The following is a 21,154-nucleotide window of genomic DNA, read 5'->3' on the forward strand; positions in this document are numbered from 1 at the left end:
TACTATTAGCTCAAGTCTCTCTCTTGAACAACATGCTCATATCATCAAATGCCTACCTTCACAACCACCCACAGATAGCTCAAGTACCTCTTCCCTCAAAGTACCTGTCTTAGTTACCTAGCGCTGCTACAACAGAAATACCCTAAGTGAATTTCCATAACAAAGATAAATTTATTTTCTCATAGTCTAGTAGGCTAGAAGTTCAAATTCAGAGCATCAACTCCAGGGGGAAGCCTTTCTCTGTCGATTCTGGAGGAAGGTCCTTCTCATTAATCTTCCCCTGGACTAGGGACCAGACCCCAGGACCAAAGGATGTACTTTGCTCCTGGCACTGCTTTCTTGGTGGTATGAAGTTCCCCTGTCTCTCTGCTCCCTTCTCTCTTTGCTTCGAAGCCCGTTAACATCATAAAGGTAGGATTTATAACACATAGGAAAATTACATCAGATGACAAAATGGTGGACAATCACACAATACTGGGAATCATGGCCTAGCCAAACTGACACACATATTTTCTGGAGACACAGTTCAATCCATGACACCACCTAAAACTGTTTATACATTCCCCGTTCAATTTGCTCTCCTGAGTCCCATATGTCAGTTAATAATACCATGATTTACCAAGTCAACAGAACAAAAACCCAGGTGTAACCTTTAATTTTTTCCTGAAACAAAATCTCCACAGCTAATCAGTGGTAAAGTTCAAAAGTAATTATCTATAAACTGTTTCTGCAATCTGTGTTCTTTACATTCCAGTTACCACCCACTTGAGTTCTGGGTCACATTGACCCTTACCTAGATTAATAAAATAACTTGCCTCCGGAATTCCTAAAATTGTTCCTTCTTTGAAAGTCTTTGACTAATTCCCACCCCTACCCCACACATACACAACCACCATCACCAGAAACCTAGAGTAATAATTTTCAGTAAGCACAAAATACTGAAATCTAGGAAAAATTGACCCCCATCACCCGACTCCCATGGGAAAAGAGAGAGAGGCTGAGCAGGGACTATATTCTACTACCAAAAAAAAAAAAAAAACTTGAAAATCACTATGAGATAAATTCCTTAGAATGACATTTAACACCTTACAAGGTTCAGCCTACCTGTTACCCTCAATATTCCTCTTAAGCAATGATTTTCAAACTGCCCTTACAACCCATTATAGGTTGGCCGTATCAGTTTAATCATCACGACTGGCATTATTATTAAATAGAACAGAAAATAAAATACACTACATGTAACAAGGCTAAACTGTTTCATGTCATCTTTTAAATTTCAAATATGAAAATATGTACTGAGTCACAGTGTAAAAGATGTCTTACTGTGTGGATCACAGTCAAAAAGCTTGAGTTCTTATTGGTGGCTACAAGAGGAATTTTCTCACTGTCTTTGCTAGTACTGTTCTTGCCTCTTCACATATACAAATTCTTTCTTATCCTTCCATATTTAATTCAAATATCCTAAACTTAAAAGATTCCATTTCACTCTCATCACATTGACAAAAAAAAAAAAAAATGTTAAAATCTACCACGTGCCAATGAGATCATGGGGAATCAGAAAAGTCATTCAACACTGATGGGAATATGTATTTGGTACTTCTAACTGCTGCATTTTTTAAATAATGGAAAAACTGGAAACAACCTAATTCTGCAAACAGAATACTATACCGCAATTAAGATGGATTAATACGTATCAGCATAAATTTAAAAACCAATTGTGAAAAACAAAAGCAAATTTTTTAAAAAAGACATATTCTAAAGAATATATCACTGATGTGATTTTTTTAAAACACTCAAAATAATATACTTGCTTATGGATACATTCATATTAATAAACATATAACATACGCATGGGGATAATATACATAAGTTCAGGCTAGTGGTTACTCTGAGGAGGGGCAGAGGGGAAAAGGTTGGAAGGACAGAGCTTTATTTGCATCTGTAAGATTTCCTTAGTAAAATCTGAAGCAAAAAGGTGAAATATTATTATCTGTCAAGTATAAGTAGTCAGATACACAGGAATCTGGTTACGTACTTTCTGAAACCTTTCTACATGTTTGAAATATTTCATAACTGAAAATCTAAACTTCAAAAAGATCACTAAAAAAAAAAAAAGATTCAGAAGTTGAAAAAAAATTCAAACCTCTTCTTTTTTCCCCTTCAACCTTACCCTTCCCCAAATTGTTCTCTCTCTTCTCTGTACTCCCATAGGCCACTTATGAATATATAAATAGTATACCAAAAAACTCATTGCTGTCAAGTCGATTCCAACTCACAGCGACCCTATAGGACAGAGTAGAACCTCCCCATTGAGTTTCCAAGGAGTGGCTGGTGGATTTGAACTGCCGATCTTTTGATAGCAGCCAAGCTCTTAACCACTACGCCACCAGGGCTGCAAAAACAGTATAAGACAGCAAAATATATTTTCTCCATACATTTGAAAACAATTTATTCATCTTTGGTTCTCCAGGACCTGGCAGGGTGCCCAGAACTTAGCAGATATTCAAGCAATTGGTTGTGAATAAATATTTTAAAGTGACACTTTAAACAAATTAAGTAAACGAACAAACTCACTGGGTGTTGGTAACAGTGACACTGTAAGCAAGTATTTTTAAAGCAGGTCATAATTTTCATAATTATTTCCTTCATTATAAAATTATTTCTTGACAGGAATTCAATGTCTCAAAACTATAACTTCTGAAAGAAACTGACTTTAAAAAAAAGTTAAATTCAACAAATTTTTAGTTCACTTTAGTGATCTAGTAAAAAAGGCTACTTTGAAGTAACCACATCAGTGCTCTTTTAGATAAGTGATTCAATAAATATGGTGACATTTACAAAATGATCATTGTGGCTTTAAGATTAGATTATAGCACTTTAAATTACTTTGCATATAGGTTATCTAACTTGGTATGCCCAGAAATTATGTAAAAAAGGACAAGGAGGTATTATTATACCAATTTCAAAGATGAAGAAGTGATACAGAGAGAAGCTAGGCTGGTTACCCGCCAACCTTTACAAAGCCAACAGATTGTGGTGCCAGAATGAAAACTCAGATCTGCTGTTAATCCACGAATTATCCACTACACCATGCCCACGCAGCCATATACTACCAGCATTCCTATGTTAGCCATATATTTCACTCCTCCTTGAGAACTATAAAATACTTGTCAGGCCACAAAACTTTAATTATGATGGTTAAGTGACATGTTATTGTTGTTTGGTGCTGCCGCGTTGGTTCCAACTCATAGTGACCCTATGTACAATAGAATGAAACACTGCCTGGTCCTGCGCCATCCTCACAATTGTTATGTTTGAACCCATTGTTGCAGCCACTGTGTCAGTCCATCTAGTTAAGGGTCTTCTTTTCACTGTCCTTCTCCAGGGACTGGTTCCTCCTGATAACATGTCCAAAGTTATACAGGTCAAGACTATTCTGTTCCTCATCATTTCCCAAAATTCTACCAATTTACACCTAGGAGGAAGACAGCCAATCAGGTGAACCCTCCTTGAATGCAAATATTTTATAAAAGATTGGCCTAATTTCATGCACACTCCACATCTACTGGTTTATTACTTAAAAAGAAAAAGTGTAATGAATTTTCCTAAGGCATGAAATAACTGAGACACATGTTGATATTTTGAAATACATATTTCTGTTACATATTACAAAGTTTAATGGTAGTGAAATAAAGTCAATTTATATTTTACTAGTTAAGAAGATACTAAAAACCCAAAACCCACTGCCGTCAATTCCATCTCATAGCAATCCTATAGGACAGAGCAGAATCGCCACATAACGTTTCCACGGCTGTAATCTTTACAGAAGCAGGCTGCCACATCTTTCTCCCTCAGAGCAGCTAGTGGGTTTGAACTGCTGACCTGTCAGTTAGCAGCCATGCACTTAACCACTGTGCCCCCGGAGCTACTCCAAGAAGATATTAACGTGCATCAATCAAAAGACACTTTTGTTTTTACTCAGACTCTACTTCACATAATTTAAAAATATGGGGAAAGAACATAGTGAAAAATTCTCCTATTTACATCCTCATGGCTGACCACATACTTGTAATTTCTAAAGCCTCCCCCAGGCAATTGTGATATGCAGTGAATGTTGACAATTACGGCTCTAAAGAATATTGGTCACGACTATCTAGTGGTGGAATTTCAGCTACTGTGATATTCAACCCTTTTACATTTTTACAATTCTCCCACTTAACTGCAAATATTTATGGGACTGAACGTTACCCTCTATTTTCCAAGTTATGTTCCACAGAACTTAAAACATTTTCTGCAAAAAAAAAAAAAACCATGGTCAAATAAACATCATCTTTTTAGACTAACTTTTCTCAAATATATTTAGTCATGAACTTTCTTTCAAGGAACCCATGTTAGTAACCCGTGCCTTAAGCTTTCAGCAGCTTAACATCTTTTGGAGGATGGACAGCTGATAATAAGGTCCTGGGCTGGAAGAAAGCTGGTCCCCAGCCTCAGAGAAAAGAACTAGAAATGATTTTAAAGAACAAAAACATTTCACAATTTTTTTAGTGCGTGGGTGTGGGATTAGGGGGATATGTGAGGGCAGAGGAGGGAGGGTATGTGGAGAGGATGATAAGTTCCAGTCCTTGCCCTCAAAAAGCTTAGGGTCAACAGAATAATAACAGATTATACTCCAATGCGGAAGGTTCGATGACATAAGTGTTATGATGATACAGGAATGAATACCTAACCCAACCCTTGGTGGCCAAAGAGAGGGACAGTAAGGTTATCAGGGGTGGCTTCCTGAGAGAGTAAAGTCTGAGCTTGACCTCAAAGGAGTAGGAATTGGCTAGAGGATGGAAAGGGGCATTCAAAGCAAAGCATGGTGGGGGAGTGGGAAGCAAAAGTAAAGACACCCTGAGATAGCATTTTTCACCTGCCAGGTTGGTAAACATTCAAACAATTTAACAACTGTGTTATGGGAAAACAGACACCCTCATGCATTGCTGGTGAAAATACACATTGGTACAGCCTCTAAGGGGGATAACTTGGCAATACCAATTGAAATATCAAATGCACATACATTTTGACTCAGTAATTCCAGTTTTAGGTATTTATTTAGTGCTTGATTCACACCTGTATGAATTAACACAAATGTCATTCACTGCAGCACATATTTAATGAAAGATTAATACCAACCTAACTGTTAATTAAGGCATATGTGTACCTGCAATACCATAAATACTATGTTAAAAAAAAAAAAAGGACAGTCTTTATGACCCACACGTACAATTCCCACAAGTAGCATTAGGTCTTTTTTTTTTTTTTTTCAAAGAATAGCTCATACAATATGCTATTAGCAAATAACAACAGACTGGGCGAAGAAGAAAAATACTTTGATACGTTAACAGGAAAAACAAAGACCAAAATGCTTGTCAAAAGAGACTCTGAAACTTGCTCCTGAACGCAGAGTTGCTACAGCAAATGGAAGAAATGATGAAGTAAAAGTGCTGAACAGAAGATTTCAAAGGGCAGCTCAGGAAGACAAAGTATTATAATGACATGTGCTAAGACCTAGAGTTAGAAAACCAAAAGGGAAGGACATGGTCAGCATTTCTCAAGCTGAAAGAACTGAAGACAAAATTCAAGCCTTGAGCTGCAATACTGAAGGATTCTATGGGCAAAATATTGAACGAGGCTGAAAGCATCGAAAGACGGAAGGAATACACAGAATCACTGTGCCAAAAAGAATTGCTCAACATTCAACCATTTCAGGGGGTGGCATATGGTCAAGAACTGACGGTATTTGTCTTGGTTATCTAGTGCTGCTATAACACAAATACCACAACAGAAAGCCATGCCAAAGTGGATGGCTTTAACAAAGAAAAATTTATTCCTTCATGGTTGAGGAGGCTAGAAGTCCAAATTCAGAGGGGAAGGCTTTCTCTTTCCGTCAGCTCTGGGGAAGGATGCTTGTCACCAATCTTCCCCAGTACAGCACATTGTCACCACAGGGACCTCAGATACAAAGGACTTGCTATGATCCTGGCTCTTATTTCTTGGTGATATGAGGTCCCCGATCTCTCAGCTTGCTTCTCTCTTTTATATCTCAAAAAACATTGACTTAAGACACAACCTAATATTGTTGATTGAGTCCTGCCTCATTAACATAACTATCCTTATTCCCACCTCATTAACATCATAGAGGTAGGATTTACAAGACATTGGAAAATCATGTTGCTGTTCTTGTTCGGTGCCCTTGAGTTGGTTCCTACTTATAGCGACCCTATGCCCAACAGAACAAAACACTGCCCGGTCCTGCGCCATCCTCACAATCGTTGTTATGCTTGAACCCACTGTTGCAGCTACTGTGACAATCCACCTCGTTGAGGGTCTTCCTCTTTTCCGCTGACTTTGTACTTTGCCAAGCATGATGCCCTTCTCCAGAGACTAATCCCTCCTGACATGTCCAAAGTATGTGACACTACTCTCGACATCCTTGATTCTAAGGAGCATTCTGGTTGTACTTCTTCTAAAAAAAAAAAAATTTTTTTGACAGATTTATTCGTTCTTCTGGCAGTCCATGGGATATTCACCATTCTTCGCCAACACCACAATTCAAAGGCATCGATTCTTCTTTGGTCTTCCTTATTCATTGTCCAGCTTTCACATGCATATGATGTGATTGAAAATACCATGGCTTGGGTCAGGTGCACCTTAGTCTTCAAGGTGACATCTTTGTTCTTCAACACTTTGAAGAGGTCCTTTGCAGCAGATTTACCCAATGAAATGCATCATTTGATTTCTTGACTGCTGCTTCCATGGCTGTTGATTGGGGATCCAAGTAAAATGAAATCCTTAACAAATTCAATCTTTTCTCCATTCATCATGATGTTGTTCACTGGTCCAGTTGTGAGGATTTTTGTTTTCTTTATGTTGAGGTGCAATCCACACTGAAGGCTGTAGTCTTTGATCTTCATTAGTAAGTGCTTCAAGTCCTCTTCACTTTCGGCAAGCAAGGTTGTGTCATCTGCGTAACACAAGTTGTTAATGAGTCTTCCTCCAGTCCTGATGTCCCGTTCTTCTTCATATAGTCCAGCTTCTCGGATTATTTGCTCAGCATACACATTGAATAGGTATGGTGAAAGAATACAACCCTGGCACACACCTTTCATGACTTTAAACCAATCAGTATCCCCTTGTTCTGTCTGAACAACTGCCTCTTCATCTATGTAAAGGTTCCTCACGAATACAATTAAGTGTTCCGGAATTCCTATTCTTCCCAACATTATCCATAATTTGTTATGATCCACATAGTCGAATGCCTTTGCATAGTCAATAAAACACAGGTAAGCATCCTTGTGGTATTCTCTGCTTTCAGCCAGGATCCATGTGACATCAGCAATAATATCACTGGTTCTACCTCCTCTTCTGAAACCGGCCTAAATTTCTGGCAGTTCCCTGTCAATATATGGCTGCAGCCGTTTTTGAATGATCTTCAGCAAAATTTTGCTTGCATGGGATATTAATGATATCGTTCTATAATTTCCACATTCAGATGGATCACCTTTCTTGGGAACAAGCATAAATATGGATCTATTCCAGTCAGTTGGACAGGAAGCTGTCTTCCATATTTCTTGGCATAGACGAGTGAGCACCTCCAGCACTGCATCTGTTTGTTGAAACACCTCAATTGATGTTCCATCAATTCCTGGAGTCTTGTTTTTCGCCAATGCCTTCAGAGCAGCTTGGACTTCGTCCTTCAGTACCACTGGTTTCTGATCATATGCCACCGCTTGAAATGGCTGAACATCAACTAATTCTTTTTGGTATAATGACTCTGTGTATTCCTTTCATCTTCTTTTGATGCTTCCTGCTTCGTTTAATATTTTCCCCATGGAATCCTTCACTATTGCAACCCGAAGCTTGAATTTTTTCTTCAGTTCTTTCATCTTGAGAAACGCCAAGCGTGTTCTTCCCTTTTGGTTTTCCATTTCCAGCTCTTTGCACATACCATTATAATACTTTACTTTGTCTTCTCGAACCACCCTTTGAAATCTTCTGTTCAGTTCTTTTACTTCATCAATTCTTCTTTTTTCTTTAGCTGCTCGATGTTCGAGAGCAAGTTTCAGAGTCTCCTCTGACATCCATCTTGGTCTTTTCTTTCTTTCCTGTCTTTTCAATGACCTCCTGCTTTCTTCATGGATGATGTCCTTGATGTCATTCCACAACTCATCCGGTCTTTGGTCACTAGTGTTCAATGCGTCAAATCTATTCTTCAGATGGTCTCTAAATTCAGGTGGAATATACTCAAGGTCATATTTTGGCTCTGTGGACTTGCTCTGATTTTCTTCAGTTTCAGCTTGAACTTGCATATGAACAACTGATGGTCTGTTCCACAGTCAGCCCCTGGTCTTGTTCTGACTGATGATATTGATCTTTTCCATTGTCTCTTCCCACAGATGTAGTCAATTTGATTTCTATGTGTTCCATCTGGCGAGGTCCATAAAAAAAAAAAAAAAAATTGTGTATAGTCGCCGTTTATGCTGGTGAAAGAAGGTATCTGCAGTGAAGAAGTCGCTGGTCTTGCACAATTCTATCATTTGATCTCCAGCCTTGTTTCTATCACCAAGGCCACGTTTTCTAATTACCAGTCCTTCTTCTTTGTTTCCAACTTTCCCATTAAAATCATCAGTAATTATCAATGCATCTTGATTGCATGTTTGATCAATTTTAGACTGCAGCAGCTGATAAAAATCTTCTATTTCTTCATATTTGGCCCTAATGGTTGGTGCATATATTTGAATAATAGTCGTATTAACTCGTCTTCCTTGTAGGCATATGGATATTATCCTATCACTGACAGCGTTGTACTTCAGGATAGATCTTTCAGTGGTCTGTTTGACGATGAATGCAAACACCATTCCTCTTCAAGTTGTCATTCCCAGCGTAGTAGACTATATGATTATCCGATTCAAAATGGCTAATACCAGTCCATTTCAGTTCACTAATGCCTAGGATATCGATGTTTATGCATTCCATTTCATTTTTGACGATTTCTAATTTTCCTAGATTCATACTTCCTACATTCCACGTTCCGATTTTTAAGGGATGCCTGCAGCTGTTTCTTCTCATTTTCAGTCATGCCACATCAGCAAATGAAGGTCCCAAAAGCTTTACTCCATCCACGTCATTAAGGTCGACTTTACTTTGAGGAGGCAGCTCTTCCCCAGTCATCTCTTGAGTGCCTTCCAACCGGGGGGGGGGGGGGGGGTCATCTTCCAGCACTATATCAGACAATGTTCTGCTGCTATTCATAAGGTTTTTACTGGCTAAGACTTTCCAGAAGTAGACTGCCGGGTCCTTCTTCCTAGTCTATCTTAGTCTGGAAGCTCAGCTGAAACCTGGCCTCCACAGGTGACCCTGCTGGTATCTGAATACCAGTGGCATAGCTTCCAGCATCACAGCAACACGCAAGCCCCCAAAGCATGACAAACTGACAGACACGTAGGGGAGGAAAATCATATCAGATGACAAAATGGTGGACAATCACACAGTACGTGGAATCACGGCCTAGCTAAGTTGACACATACTTTTGAGAGACACAATTCAATCTATGACAGTGCTGAAGGATGAAGTCCAAGCTGCACTGAAAGCATTGGTAAAAAGCCAGGCTCCAGGAACTGATGGAATACCCATTGAGATGTTTCAACAAATGGATAGAGTGCTGGATGTACTTACTCGTCTAGCCTAGAAATCTGGAAGACAGCTACCTGGAAAAGTGACTGGAAGAGATTCCATTCCAAAGAAAGGTGATCTAACAGAATGCAAAAATTATTGAGCAATACCATTAATACCCCACGGAAGTAAAAATTTGCTGAAGATCATTCAGAAACAGCTGCAGTAGTACATGGACAGGGAACTGCCAGAAATTCAAGCAGGATTCAGAAGAGGATGTTGAATGAGGGCTATCACTGCTGATGTCAGATGGATATCGGCTGAAAGTGGAGAATAACAGAAAGACATTTACCTGTGTTTTATTGACTATGCAAAGGCATTCGACTGTGTGGATCATAACAAATTATGGATAATACTGTGAAGAATGGAAATCCCAGAACAGTTAATTGTGCTCATGTGGAACCTGTACATGGACCAAGAGGCAGTCATTCCAACACAACAAGGGGGAGACTGGGTGGTTTAACATAACAAGGTATGTGTCAGGGTTGTATCCTTTCACCATACTTATTTAATCTGTATGCTGAGCAAATAATTTGAGAAGCTGGACTATATGAAGAAGAATGTGGCAACAAGATTGATGGAAGAGGAGGCAGAGCCAAGAAGGCAGAATAAACAGACACTTCTGGCGAGCCCTCTTTACAACAAAGACCCAAAAAAACAAGTGAAACCAGTATATTTATGACAAGCTAGGAGCCCTAAGCATCAAAGGCAAGCTTAGAAAATGAACTGAGGGGCAGGGGGAGGAAGAGACGATTCAGAAGCGGAGAGGAATTACCCGACCTGAACCGCAGGGAGCCCTCAGACACTATTCCCAGAGCCACGGCGGTGGGCTGGTACTAGCATTCTGCCAGTTTCCTCAGGGAGAAGCAGCCAGCCACACAGCCGACTCACACCTCCAGAACCAAAGAAGAACAGCGCTCTCAGCAAAAGCTAAGTACTTGTGTATATTTTACCGTGCCCCCCGCCCCCAAGCCAGCTTCAGTGGATGAATTCCCTGGGCCTGAGATAGGCCCTGTTGAGCGCCTGGAGCCATCCTCCTGGCCTTGGAGAAAGAAAAAATTTGCATACTGGGGGAAAAGATGATTTGCCAGCTCCACTAACCAGGGGAGCTCAGGACAGAAGCGGCTCCTGTCCAGGCATAAAGGGTCCATGGACTTTCAGTACCTTTCCCCTCTGCATGGATCTGTGTGGGCCTACTTCAGGAGAATAGGCCCTTGTTGGCAGACTCCAACCATTTAAGCTGTGCGGTGGAGAAGTGGGTGTTTGATGTTTGACATTGCTTTGCCTATTAAGCAGGGTCCTCACCTACCCACATCAGGGGCCTAAGGACTGGTAGCTCCACTCAGGTCACCCAGCCACCTGCGACAGGTGTTCAAGGATAACTGGTACCTCCCAGTCCTTACAACCAAAAACATTTGGTGCCCATGGTCTGCCTGCAGAACTCACCCACCTGTACGCTCTAGGGATCAGAGACAGGCTTTCCTCAGAGACACATGGGGGACGATTCTCAGCCCCCTGACTTGTTCAGAGTGTAACCCCCTGCTACAACCAGATACCTATACCTACACCAATCACACCTGCCCCTCTAAGACTGTAGGACAGAGCCTGTACCACACACTTGATAATCAGCTACCTGGACACCTGAGCTGAACTCATACAAGAAAAGTGAATGGACTCCTAGAATGATATACCTGATAACAGCTCTAGCCATCTGGCGACAGGACATCATTGCCCCAAAGGCAAAAATAATCAAGCTAGCTCACTCAAGCAACCCATCTGGGCATATCAAAACAAAACAAAGCAAGAAACTATGACACAGTAAACAAACATAAAATAAACTGATACAATAACTTATAGGTGGCTCGGAGACAACAGTCAATATCAAGTCACATGAAGAAACAGACCATGATCACCCCAAAAAGCTCTCAAAACAAAGAATCAAGGGATCTTCTAGATGAAAGTGCATTCCTGGAATTACCAGAGGCAGAATAGAAAAGATTAATATACAGAACCCTTCAAGACATCAGAAAGGAAATGGGGCAATACACAGAACAAGCCAAGGAACACACAGATAAAGCAATTGAAAAAATTAAAAAGATTATTCAGGAACATAATGAAAAATTTAATAAGCTGGAAAAACCCATAGAGAGAGGGCAAACAGAAATTCAGAAGATTAACAATAAAATTACATAAGCAGACAACTCAAGACAAAGTCAGAGGAGCAGAATTGAGGAAGAGGAAGGCGCAATTTCTGAACTTGAAGATAAATCACTTGGCATTAATACATTTGAAGAAAAATCAGATAAAAGAATTAAAAAAAAATGAAGAAACCTTAAGAATCATGTGGGACTCTGTCAAGAGAAATAACCTATGAGTGATTGGAGTACCAGAACAGGAAGGGATAACAGAAAACACAGAACCGTTGAAGACTTGTTGGCGGAAAACTTCCCTGATACCTGTAAGATGAGAAGATATCTATCTAAGATGCTCATCGAACCCCACATAAGGTAGATCTCAAAAGAAAATCACCAAGACATACTATAATCAAACTTGCCAAAACCAAAGATAAAGAGAGAATTTTAAGAGTGACTAGGGATAAACAAAAAGTCACCTACAAAGGAGAGTCAATAACAATAAACTCGGATTACTCGGCAGAAACCATGCAGGCAAGAAGGCAATAGGATGACATATAAAAAACCGAAGGAAAAAAACTGCCAGCCAAGAATCATACATCTAGCAAAACTGCCTCTCAAATATGAAGGCAAAATTAGGACATTTCCAGATAAACAGAAGTTTAGGGAATTTGTAAAAACCAAAACTACAAGGAATACTAAAGGGAGTTTTTTGGTTAGAAAATCACCAAGACATACTATAATCAAACTTGCCAAAACCAAAGATAAAGAGAGAATTTTAAGAGTGTGGCTAGGGATAAACGAAAAGTCACCTACAAAGGAGAGCCAATAAGAAGATTGATGGAAGATTCATTAACAACCTGCGATATGCAGATGATACAACCTTGCTTGCTGAAAAGTGAGGAGGACTTGAAGCACTTACTGGTGAAGATTAAAGATTACAGCCTTCAGTATGGATTACACCTCACCATAAAGGAACCAAAAATTCTCACAACTGGACCAAAAAGGGAAACTCTGGTACCCTTACTGGTAGTGGTTAAGAGCTATGGCTGTTACCCAAAAGGTCGGCAATTCAAATCCACCAGGCGCTCCTTGGAAGCCCTATGGTGGCAGTTCTACTCTGCCCTATAGGGTTGCTATAAGTCGGAATCAACTCGATGGCAACGGGGGACTAATAAGCAACATCATGATAAACAGAGACAAGATTGAAGTTGTCAAGGATTATCATTTTACCTGATACACTATCAATGTCCATGGAAGCAGCCGTCAAGAAATCAAACAATGTACTCCGCTGAGAAAATCTCTTGCAAGAGACCTCTTTAAAGTGTTGAAAAGCAGAGAGGTCACTTTTTGAGGACTAAGGTGTGCCTGAACCAAGCCATGATATTTTCAATTGCCTCATACGCATGTGAAAGCTGGATAATGAATAAGGAAGACCGAAGAAGTATTGATGCCTTTGAATTACAGTGCTGGCAAAGAATATTGTATATACCATGGACTTCCAGAATAACGAACAAGTCTGTCTTAGAAGTACAGCCAGAGTGCTCCTTGAAAGCGAGGTCAGTAAGACTTCGTCCCATGTACTTTAGACATGTTATCAGCAGGGACCAGTCCCTGGAGAAGGACATCATGCTTCGTAAGGCAGAGGATCAACAACGAAGAAGACCCTCAATGAGATGGACTGACAGTGGCTGCAACAATGGGCTCAAACATAACAAAAATTGTGAAGACTGCGTGGGATCGAGCCATGTTTTGTTCTGTTGTACAGGGGGTTTCTTTGAGTTGGAACCAACCAGATGACACCTAACAACAACATTTTGACTTGTATGTATAGATTGTTTCTTGAAGGAAACACGAGAAGTTGACTACATTGGTTACTTCCAAGGAGGAAAAGTGAGTGCTCAACTGACAGGAATAAAAGAAAGGCTTTTCATCCTACACCCTTCTGATTCTTGTATATTTTGAACCATTTTAATGTATTGCTGATGCATTTTAATTTAAATAAAATGAAATCAGCACGGTCTAATGGGAACTAAAGTACTTTGATATTGCCAGAAAATAAAGACAAGAACCAATCAGAAATGGAGCTCAAGAGGTAGACAAGAGCCAGGTTAAGAAGGGCCTTATTTGGCACACTAACGATCATTACCTTTAGTACACAGCAGTGTTTCTCAAAGTGTGATCTGCAGCCTACTGACAAACCTGGAGAGCGCATTAAAAATGCATATCCCTGAATTCAGCCCAAGAGTCTGAAACATTAGGGTATTGTTTAGGAAGGCAGAATCTTGGAATTTATCCTTTTAGGGGCTAAGGTTCTAGGATCTGCATTTTAACAAGTTTCCAGGTGACTACAGGCTATGGGTTACAGGCTATGGGTGCTTTTGAGGAATAAAGCTCTGGTGGCACGGTGGTTAAGTGCTACAGCTGCTAACCAAACGGTTGGCAGTTCAAATCCACCAGCCACTCCTTGGAGACCCTATGGGGCAGTTCTACTCTGTCCTACAGGGTCACTGTGAGTTGGAATTGACTCAGTGGCAATGGTTTTTGTTTTTTCTTTAAGCAGAGGGGTGAGGTAGCCAGATGTTCACTTTAGATAAACCATTCTGGTGCCTGTGTCTGGAAGATTTGAGAGAAGCAACGCTTAGTTAGAAGACTCTGGCAATACCCCAGATCATGTTCTTTAATTTGATAAACACTCATGCTGCACACAATATACTTATTGGGTACCGCGTGGCAAAAGTATTATCCACCTGAAAGCTGCAATCTAACTATACCACCTTTTTCAGGAAAAAGTAACAACAACAACAAAATCCAAGGCACTCTACTCTCCCTCCAGAACATGAAAAAGCTAAAAGTGGAAATAATTCAATCCAATAATAAAGGGTACGGCTAAAAGAAATTATTTTATCCCATTCTGAAGATAATCCAAGAGGGGAAAAAAAATGGAAGGAATTGCCTCTGGGTTTGTGAAACTTGGAGTGGGGAAAGGAGGGTAGAAATTGCTGACTTCTTATTTGCTATACATTAAAAGAGTTTTAAATAGAACTTTTTATTGGGACAAAAAAGTATGCTTCCAGTGTCAAAACCCTCTCCAAATCAGCCTCAATTCATCTACAGGTCTAATTTGTGTGAGTGTCATGGACTCCCTCGTTAATAAATAACATTAATAAAAATTCTACATTTTCCAACAGCTGCAACTCTTAAGGTGCAAAAAAATCATACTAATAGTTGTATTAGCCCTTGCAAGGTCTTGAGCCAGCAGAATCCTTGACTAGAAATCCTGAATCCACAAGACAATTCATTGACCAGTCAGGGAGGAAAAAAAAGTAAAATTTAGAAATAAAGCAATATAACGAATATGAAGCAAAGATGTCACTTTGAGGACTAAGGTACGCCTGACCCAAGCCATGATATTTTCAATAGCCTCATACACATGCAAAAGCTGGACAATGACTATGGAAGACCGAAGAAGAACTGATGCACCTGAATTATGGTGTTGACGAAGAATGTTGAACGTACCACGGAGTGCCAGAAGAACGAACAAATCTGTCTTGGAAGAAGTACAGACAGAATGCTCTTTAGAAGCAAGGACGGCAAGACTTCGCCTCACAAACTTTGGACATGTTGTCAGGAAGGATGAGTCCCTGCAGAAGGACATCATGCTTGGTAAAGAGTCAGCGAAAAAAAGGAAGACCCTGAATAAAATGCACTGACACAGCAGCAATAATGGGCTCACCCATAACAAGGACTGGGAGGATGGCGCAGGACTGGGCAGTGTTTCATTCTGTTGTATGTGGAGTTGCTATGAGCCAGAACTGATGCAACAGCACCTAATAACCACCACCACCACCAATATGAAAGAGTAATTTAAAGTCAAACTTTCACCCAGTTTGTAAACCTATTGTTCACATGTATTATCAGTTAAGAAATATTTCCTCTAATTCTTTTAGCTTCCACAAAGTCAGAAACCCATGAGGTTTCAGAGTATCAATTATACTGCCACTACATCCCTCATCTGCCAGTTGCATTTTAACAAGTAACCTAGCAGAGACCTATTTTGCAACAAAGCAGCCACCATTACCACCACAAAAGAAAACACTTTGATAGAAAACTTCAGGTTACCATGACGCTATAGACACAGCAGCCAGGGTGCCAGAAGGCTCAAGAAGCACTTGGCCACTTTCTTTTATGTCCAATTCACATGATTCATTTATCTTAGTATCTCTTACTCCAGCAATAAAACAAACAATAGCAACAATCTTCCCACTACTATCACAGAATCCCATTTTAGAACAGTTTCTCAAGTATTGTGTAAGTATTCTTTGGCCTGTTTTCGATCTCTGAATATTATTCCATTCTGAGTACTAGTCTTAACACCTATATAAATGATAAACTCAGATCAGCACGGGATAACCTAATAAAATTTAATTGGAGTAATAACAACAACATCAAAAAATTGTTCTACTTCCCAGCAATTACAAAAGTGTGCGTTTACAGTCCAGGAGTTTTACTTCAAAGTTTTCTTGTCTGGAACAGCATTGCCAAGCAATAGACAAATATTTACCTATTAGAGATTTCTCTTCAGCTGCTGAGAGTGGGTACACTGGAAGTTTGATTTTTAAAGACTTATCGATTTACCTCTTTTCAAAGTTTGTATTAGTAGCAATCTAGTTCAGAGGTCAAAGAGTTAAACTTCATTTAGATGCTACCCACTTTCTCGAGGCCTTGAAAAAGTTATCCAGTTTCAATATGCCAGCGCCAGAAAGGACCTTGGAGGCTATGGAGTCCAACAGTAGTGTTTCACATTCTGAACTAGGTGAAAGCACTTTAAAAACTGACAGTACTACACAAAAAGTATCATTTTCACCCATGATGCTTGGGCAAGTTAAAAAGACTTACACGAAGTTAACCATACAGAACCAAGGCCTAGAACTCTGAGCTCCTGGCCCCCAATCTCACATGCCAGTTGAGTGCACTACTTTAAATGATTGTGGGAAGTTTCCATAAAATTGTATGAAGAATATATTTATACATATATAGCATTTGACAATTTCTGAGAAGTAAACTGTTACAGACTGAATTGTCTCTCCTCTACCCCTCCAAAAAAAGATATACTGAAGTCCTAAATCTCTGGTACCTGTGAACGTTACTTTGTTCGAAAACAGTCTTCAGAGATGTTACCAGTTAACAGGTCATACCAGAGAAGGGTGGGTCTCAGTCAGTGGCATCAATAGGGTTGGTGTCACCCAGTGTGGTAACTTAAGATGTCACTTCCCCCATGGACTACCTCCTATACCAGATCCTACAGAATCCTTAGTAATGCTTTATTGTACTAATGTTACTTGTAAATCGTAATTCTCATTTATAACATTCTTCCTTTTCCTTTAATTACTACTTCGGTCTCAAAAAAGTTATTAGTATAGGTTCACAAATACTAATTACCACAGTATTATAGCTAAAACACCAGAAAATTTGACAGAATCAGCGACTATAAAAACACCGGCACCAACAACAATAGTGCGTGCTTACAGCACGTGCAGACAAAACCATGTCATTCAGGCATCATTGTAATGGGGTAATGACAGCTCAGACCTGGAGCACACTAGAAGTTCAAAAAGTAAACTAGCACACAGTTTTAGCCTTCTAGGTATATCGATACATGTAAACTTGGCTTACAAAACATGTTTTTGTTGTAACTACAGGATATTTTTATAAAAAATAGTAAATACCTGCTGAAACACTGCACAAAAAATTTAGTCATTTTGGTGTCATCCTCACCAGGTGCGGTCTGCACACCTCCCCACACACACACCCCTAGTGACACCACTGGTCTTAATCCCATCCAAGTGGTGTTTTATAAATGAGAACAGACACTGAGACACACAGAAGTTGAGGATCAGCGAAGATTGCCAGGAGCCACCAGAAACTGGGAAAAAGGCATGAGACAGTTGCTCCCTCAGAAGCCTCTGATGAAATCAACCTGGCCAAAGCCCTGATTTAGATTTTTTGTCTCCAGAACTGTGAGACAATACACTTCTGTTCTTATAAGCAACCTAATTCGTGGTATTTTGTTACGGCGGCCCTAGGAAACTAACTCATAAAAACTCATAGATCTTGCAAAATTAGAAATAGAACTCAAGGGACAACCTCTTTACCAAAACTGTACTTTCTTCTGACATTACCATTTCCTGCCTCACTTGCAGTTTCGCTCCCTAACACAAACTTGGAAACCCTGGTGGTGTAGTGGTTAAGAGCTATAGCTGCTAACCAAAAGGGTAGCAGTTCAAATCCACCAGGTGCTCCTTGGAAACTCCATGGGGCAGTTCTACCCTGTCTTATAGGGTCCCTATGAGTAGGAATCGACTCAACAGCAACTTTTTTTTTTTTTAACACGAACTTGATGGCAGAGGTGGTTCTGTGGTAGAATTTTCAAAGTCCCCCCTCCACGTGGCGTGGGAGACCCATGTTCAATTTCTGCCAATGCACCTCAGTGCAGCCACCACTCATCTGTCAGTGGAGGCTTACATGTTGCTATGATGCTGAACAGGTTTCAGCATAGCTTCCAGGCTAAGATGGGCTAGGAACAAAGGTCTGGTGATCTGCTTCCCAAAATCAGCCAACTAAAATTCTACGGATCACAATAGTTCAATCCCGTTACATGGAGTCTCACCATGAGTCAGGTGCCAACTGGACAGCAGCTAACAACTAATCCAATCTCTGCTCACACTGTTTACTGAATTACTATTTTAAAGATGCAAGTGTTTTCTATACATTGCTATCTTCAAACAGTTTGGGAAAGGAGAGAAATCAAATCTGCACCTAGTACTTTCATCCAAGGGCAAGAGCCCTCCTCAATTAGTCGATGAAAGAATCAAGGTGTTCAATGCTGAAAGCAGATTTAATACTTAAGATGACTAACAATATACTTGGTGCCTCCACAAAATAACTTGGCAGAAGAAAGATTACAAACCCTACGTTTAGAACAGGGTAACTACTCTTGCACAGGATTATTTAAACTAGATTATGGTCAAGTCGAATTTTCTCTCTTGCTCTTTCCAGCACGAAAGATAGACTTGCTCTAAAAACCAACGCTAGAACCCTGTCTGACCACCACGTTCCAGCAAGGAAAAGGCTCACCCAAATGGGCTTCTGGGAGCGAGCTTCCCAGGCCTTGCAGTCCAAAAGGGGGTGTGTCCGCGGTACCACCGCCCTCTTTTCCACGGCCCGCAGCGACGCCCCCAGGCCCCCTATCTTGGGGTGGCCTGGGGAGCTATTTCTAGAGCATTCGGACCTCAGGCCACTGGTCCCACCTTTCTTTGAGGCGTAATCCTTCCTTCCTCCTGCTCTTCCCAACATGATGGTGGAGGTGGGGAAGCAGAAGTGAATCCCCAAACCACTCTCACTCTATGGGACCACTCAGAAGCCCCTCTTCCCCCACCGAAGACTTCGCACCCCCGCCTTGGGAGTCTGCACTAACGGCGAAGGGAAGCCACAAGAGAAACCACAGGGAGTGGGGGTCAGCAAGCGACGCAGGTGGGACATCCGGTGCCCCTTGGGCAAGGTCGTCCCCAGAGGTCTCGCCCGAGGGGGTGTGGCCGCCCCCCAAAGCTGCTGCCGAACCAGGGAGCGGGCCGGGGCCCAGCCCAGAGAACACGGCGGGGGCCGTCTGGCCGCGGGGACCCACCAGCTGCTTCATGTCCTCCTCCGAGAGCTCCGCGTAGCGGTACCGCTGCTGTTCGAATTCGTAGCGGGTGGTTTTGGCCACCACCACCACCCGGGACGGGCGGAAGCCGCCGTCGGGACGGCTGCCACAGCCCGCCAGCTCGCGCGGCTGTCCCTGCCCCAGGTGTCGCGGCCGCACGGCGGGGCCTCTCGCGCCTGGCCCCCTCAGCGCCGCCGCCCGGCCGCCCGCCACGCGACGACAGCTGCCCAGCAGGAAGCCTCGGTAGCAAGTCATTGTCGCCCCCGCCGGGGCTGCAGGCTTGGACTCCTGCCTCCGCTCCCCGCTGGCCGGAGCGAGCGCCGCCCGTGCAGCTCCAGTCTGTAACTTAGTGTCGGGCGGGCAGAGGTTAAATGCACCGCGGTGCAAGGCCCGGGCCCCGAGGAGGACGTACCCAGACGTTGACGGGGGTGGGGAAAGAGAGGCGATTGGCAGCTGGGAGAGCCCAGGCGCGGGAACGGTGGGCGGAGAGGAGCTGGAGGCCTCGGGTTGGTAGGTTTTGTTTGTTTGTGTATGCGATTCCACCTACGCCTGCGCAGTCCCCGCTTCACAGCCTGCGGGGCGACCTCCCGCTCCACCTCTTTCCTTGCGGCCACTCTTCGCCCGCCCCCTAGGAACACAGTCAGCCAATCAAAGCCCGCTGAGGGCCCGGAGCCCGAGGAGCGAACGGGATTGGCTGGGGCCGGGAGAAGGCTGGAATTCTATTTGGCGTTCGAGCTGCCGGGAGGAATACAGCCGGAACCGGTCTGAGGCTGTGCGGGTGTTGTGAACGGCGTTTTGAGCGCTGCGCGGGAGGAAGGGTGCCTGCTCTGTCAGTTACTGTTCTTTTTCATTATTGCCCATCAGAGTAGGTTCGTTCAGTTAATCAACGCATGTTGGACCGCTGATGTTTTCAGCCCTGTACTAGGGGCTGAGGACACTGACCCAGGACCAGCAACACAATGTGCGGGGCCCTAGTGCAAAGTGGGAAACCCTGATGGCATAGCGGTTAAGAGCTACGGCTGCTAACCAAGAGGTTGGCAGTTCAGATCCGCCAGGCGCTCCTTGGAAACTCTATGGGGCAGTTCTACTCTGTCCTATAGGGTCGCTATGAGTCGGAATTGACTCGATGGCAGTGGGTCTGGTTTTTTTGGTTAGTGCAAAATGAAATCGCACAGCCCCTAGCTCAGAAATTATTGAGACTGTCGAGACGGATAGCATACCCAGCCCCGAACTCTTATAAGGGCGGGCCCTTTGCGACTGCATGGATTGCAGCCCCTGAGGCTGGCTCTGCTGACCACCGGAGAACCTTCAGCCCTGAGAGAGAAAGTGTAGCCTTTGGAGAACCAAGAGGATAATGTCTAGAGGAGTCTGGCCAAGTGGACCATTTCTAAATGGGGAGATAGGGTTGAAATGGTAGGTAGGAGGAGAGTGGAGGGTTTAAAATGTCAGTAATTTGTATCTGTAACCTGTAAGCAGTAGCTTACCCTTTGAAGACTTTTTACCGGATGAGGTGAGTCATTGAAAGCAGTGTTTGATGACTGTTGATCTGGCTTTGGAATGTTGGGTAGATTGAAAGGCAGGAAGAGCAGTGTTGTCACTAGGA

At 42.1% G+C, this 21,154-nt stretch overlaps 1 protein-coding gene across 2 annotated transcripts in view; it reads right to left on the minus strand.

Moving 5' to 3' along the window:
- The window catches only part of NADK2 (NAD kinase 2, mitochondrial), a 70,046-nt gene extending 49,950 nt beyond the window's left edge, over positions 1 to 20,096 (minus strand). The window contains exon 1 of one of the 2 annotated variants that reach the window (XM_049862429.1): positions 19,534 to 20,096. In XM_049862429.1, the coding sequence (XP_049718386.1) occupies positions 19,534 to 19,806 (273 nt within the window). In that variant the 5' untranslated portion in view covers positions 19,807 to 20,096. The remainder of the gene's footprint in view (positions 1 to 19,533) is intronic. The other variant, XM_049862437.1, reaches the window with a different exon arrangement.
- Positions 20,097 to 21,154: the final 1,058 nt, after the last annotated feature.

This window comes from Elephas maximus, chromosome 2, assembly GCF_024166365.1.
Source record: "Elephas maximus indicus isolate mEleMax1 chromosome 2, mEleMax1 primary haplotype, whole genome shotgun sequence".
NCBI lineage: Eukaryota > Metazoa > Chordata > Mammalia > Proboscidea > Elephantidae > Elephas > Elephas maximus.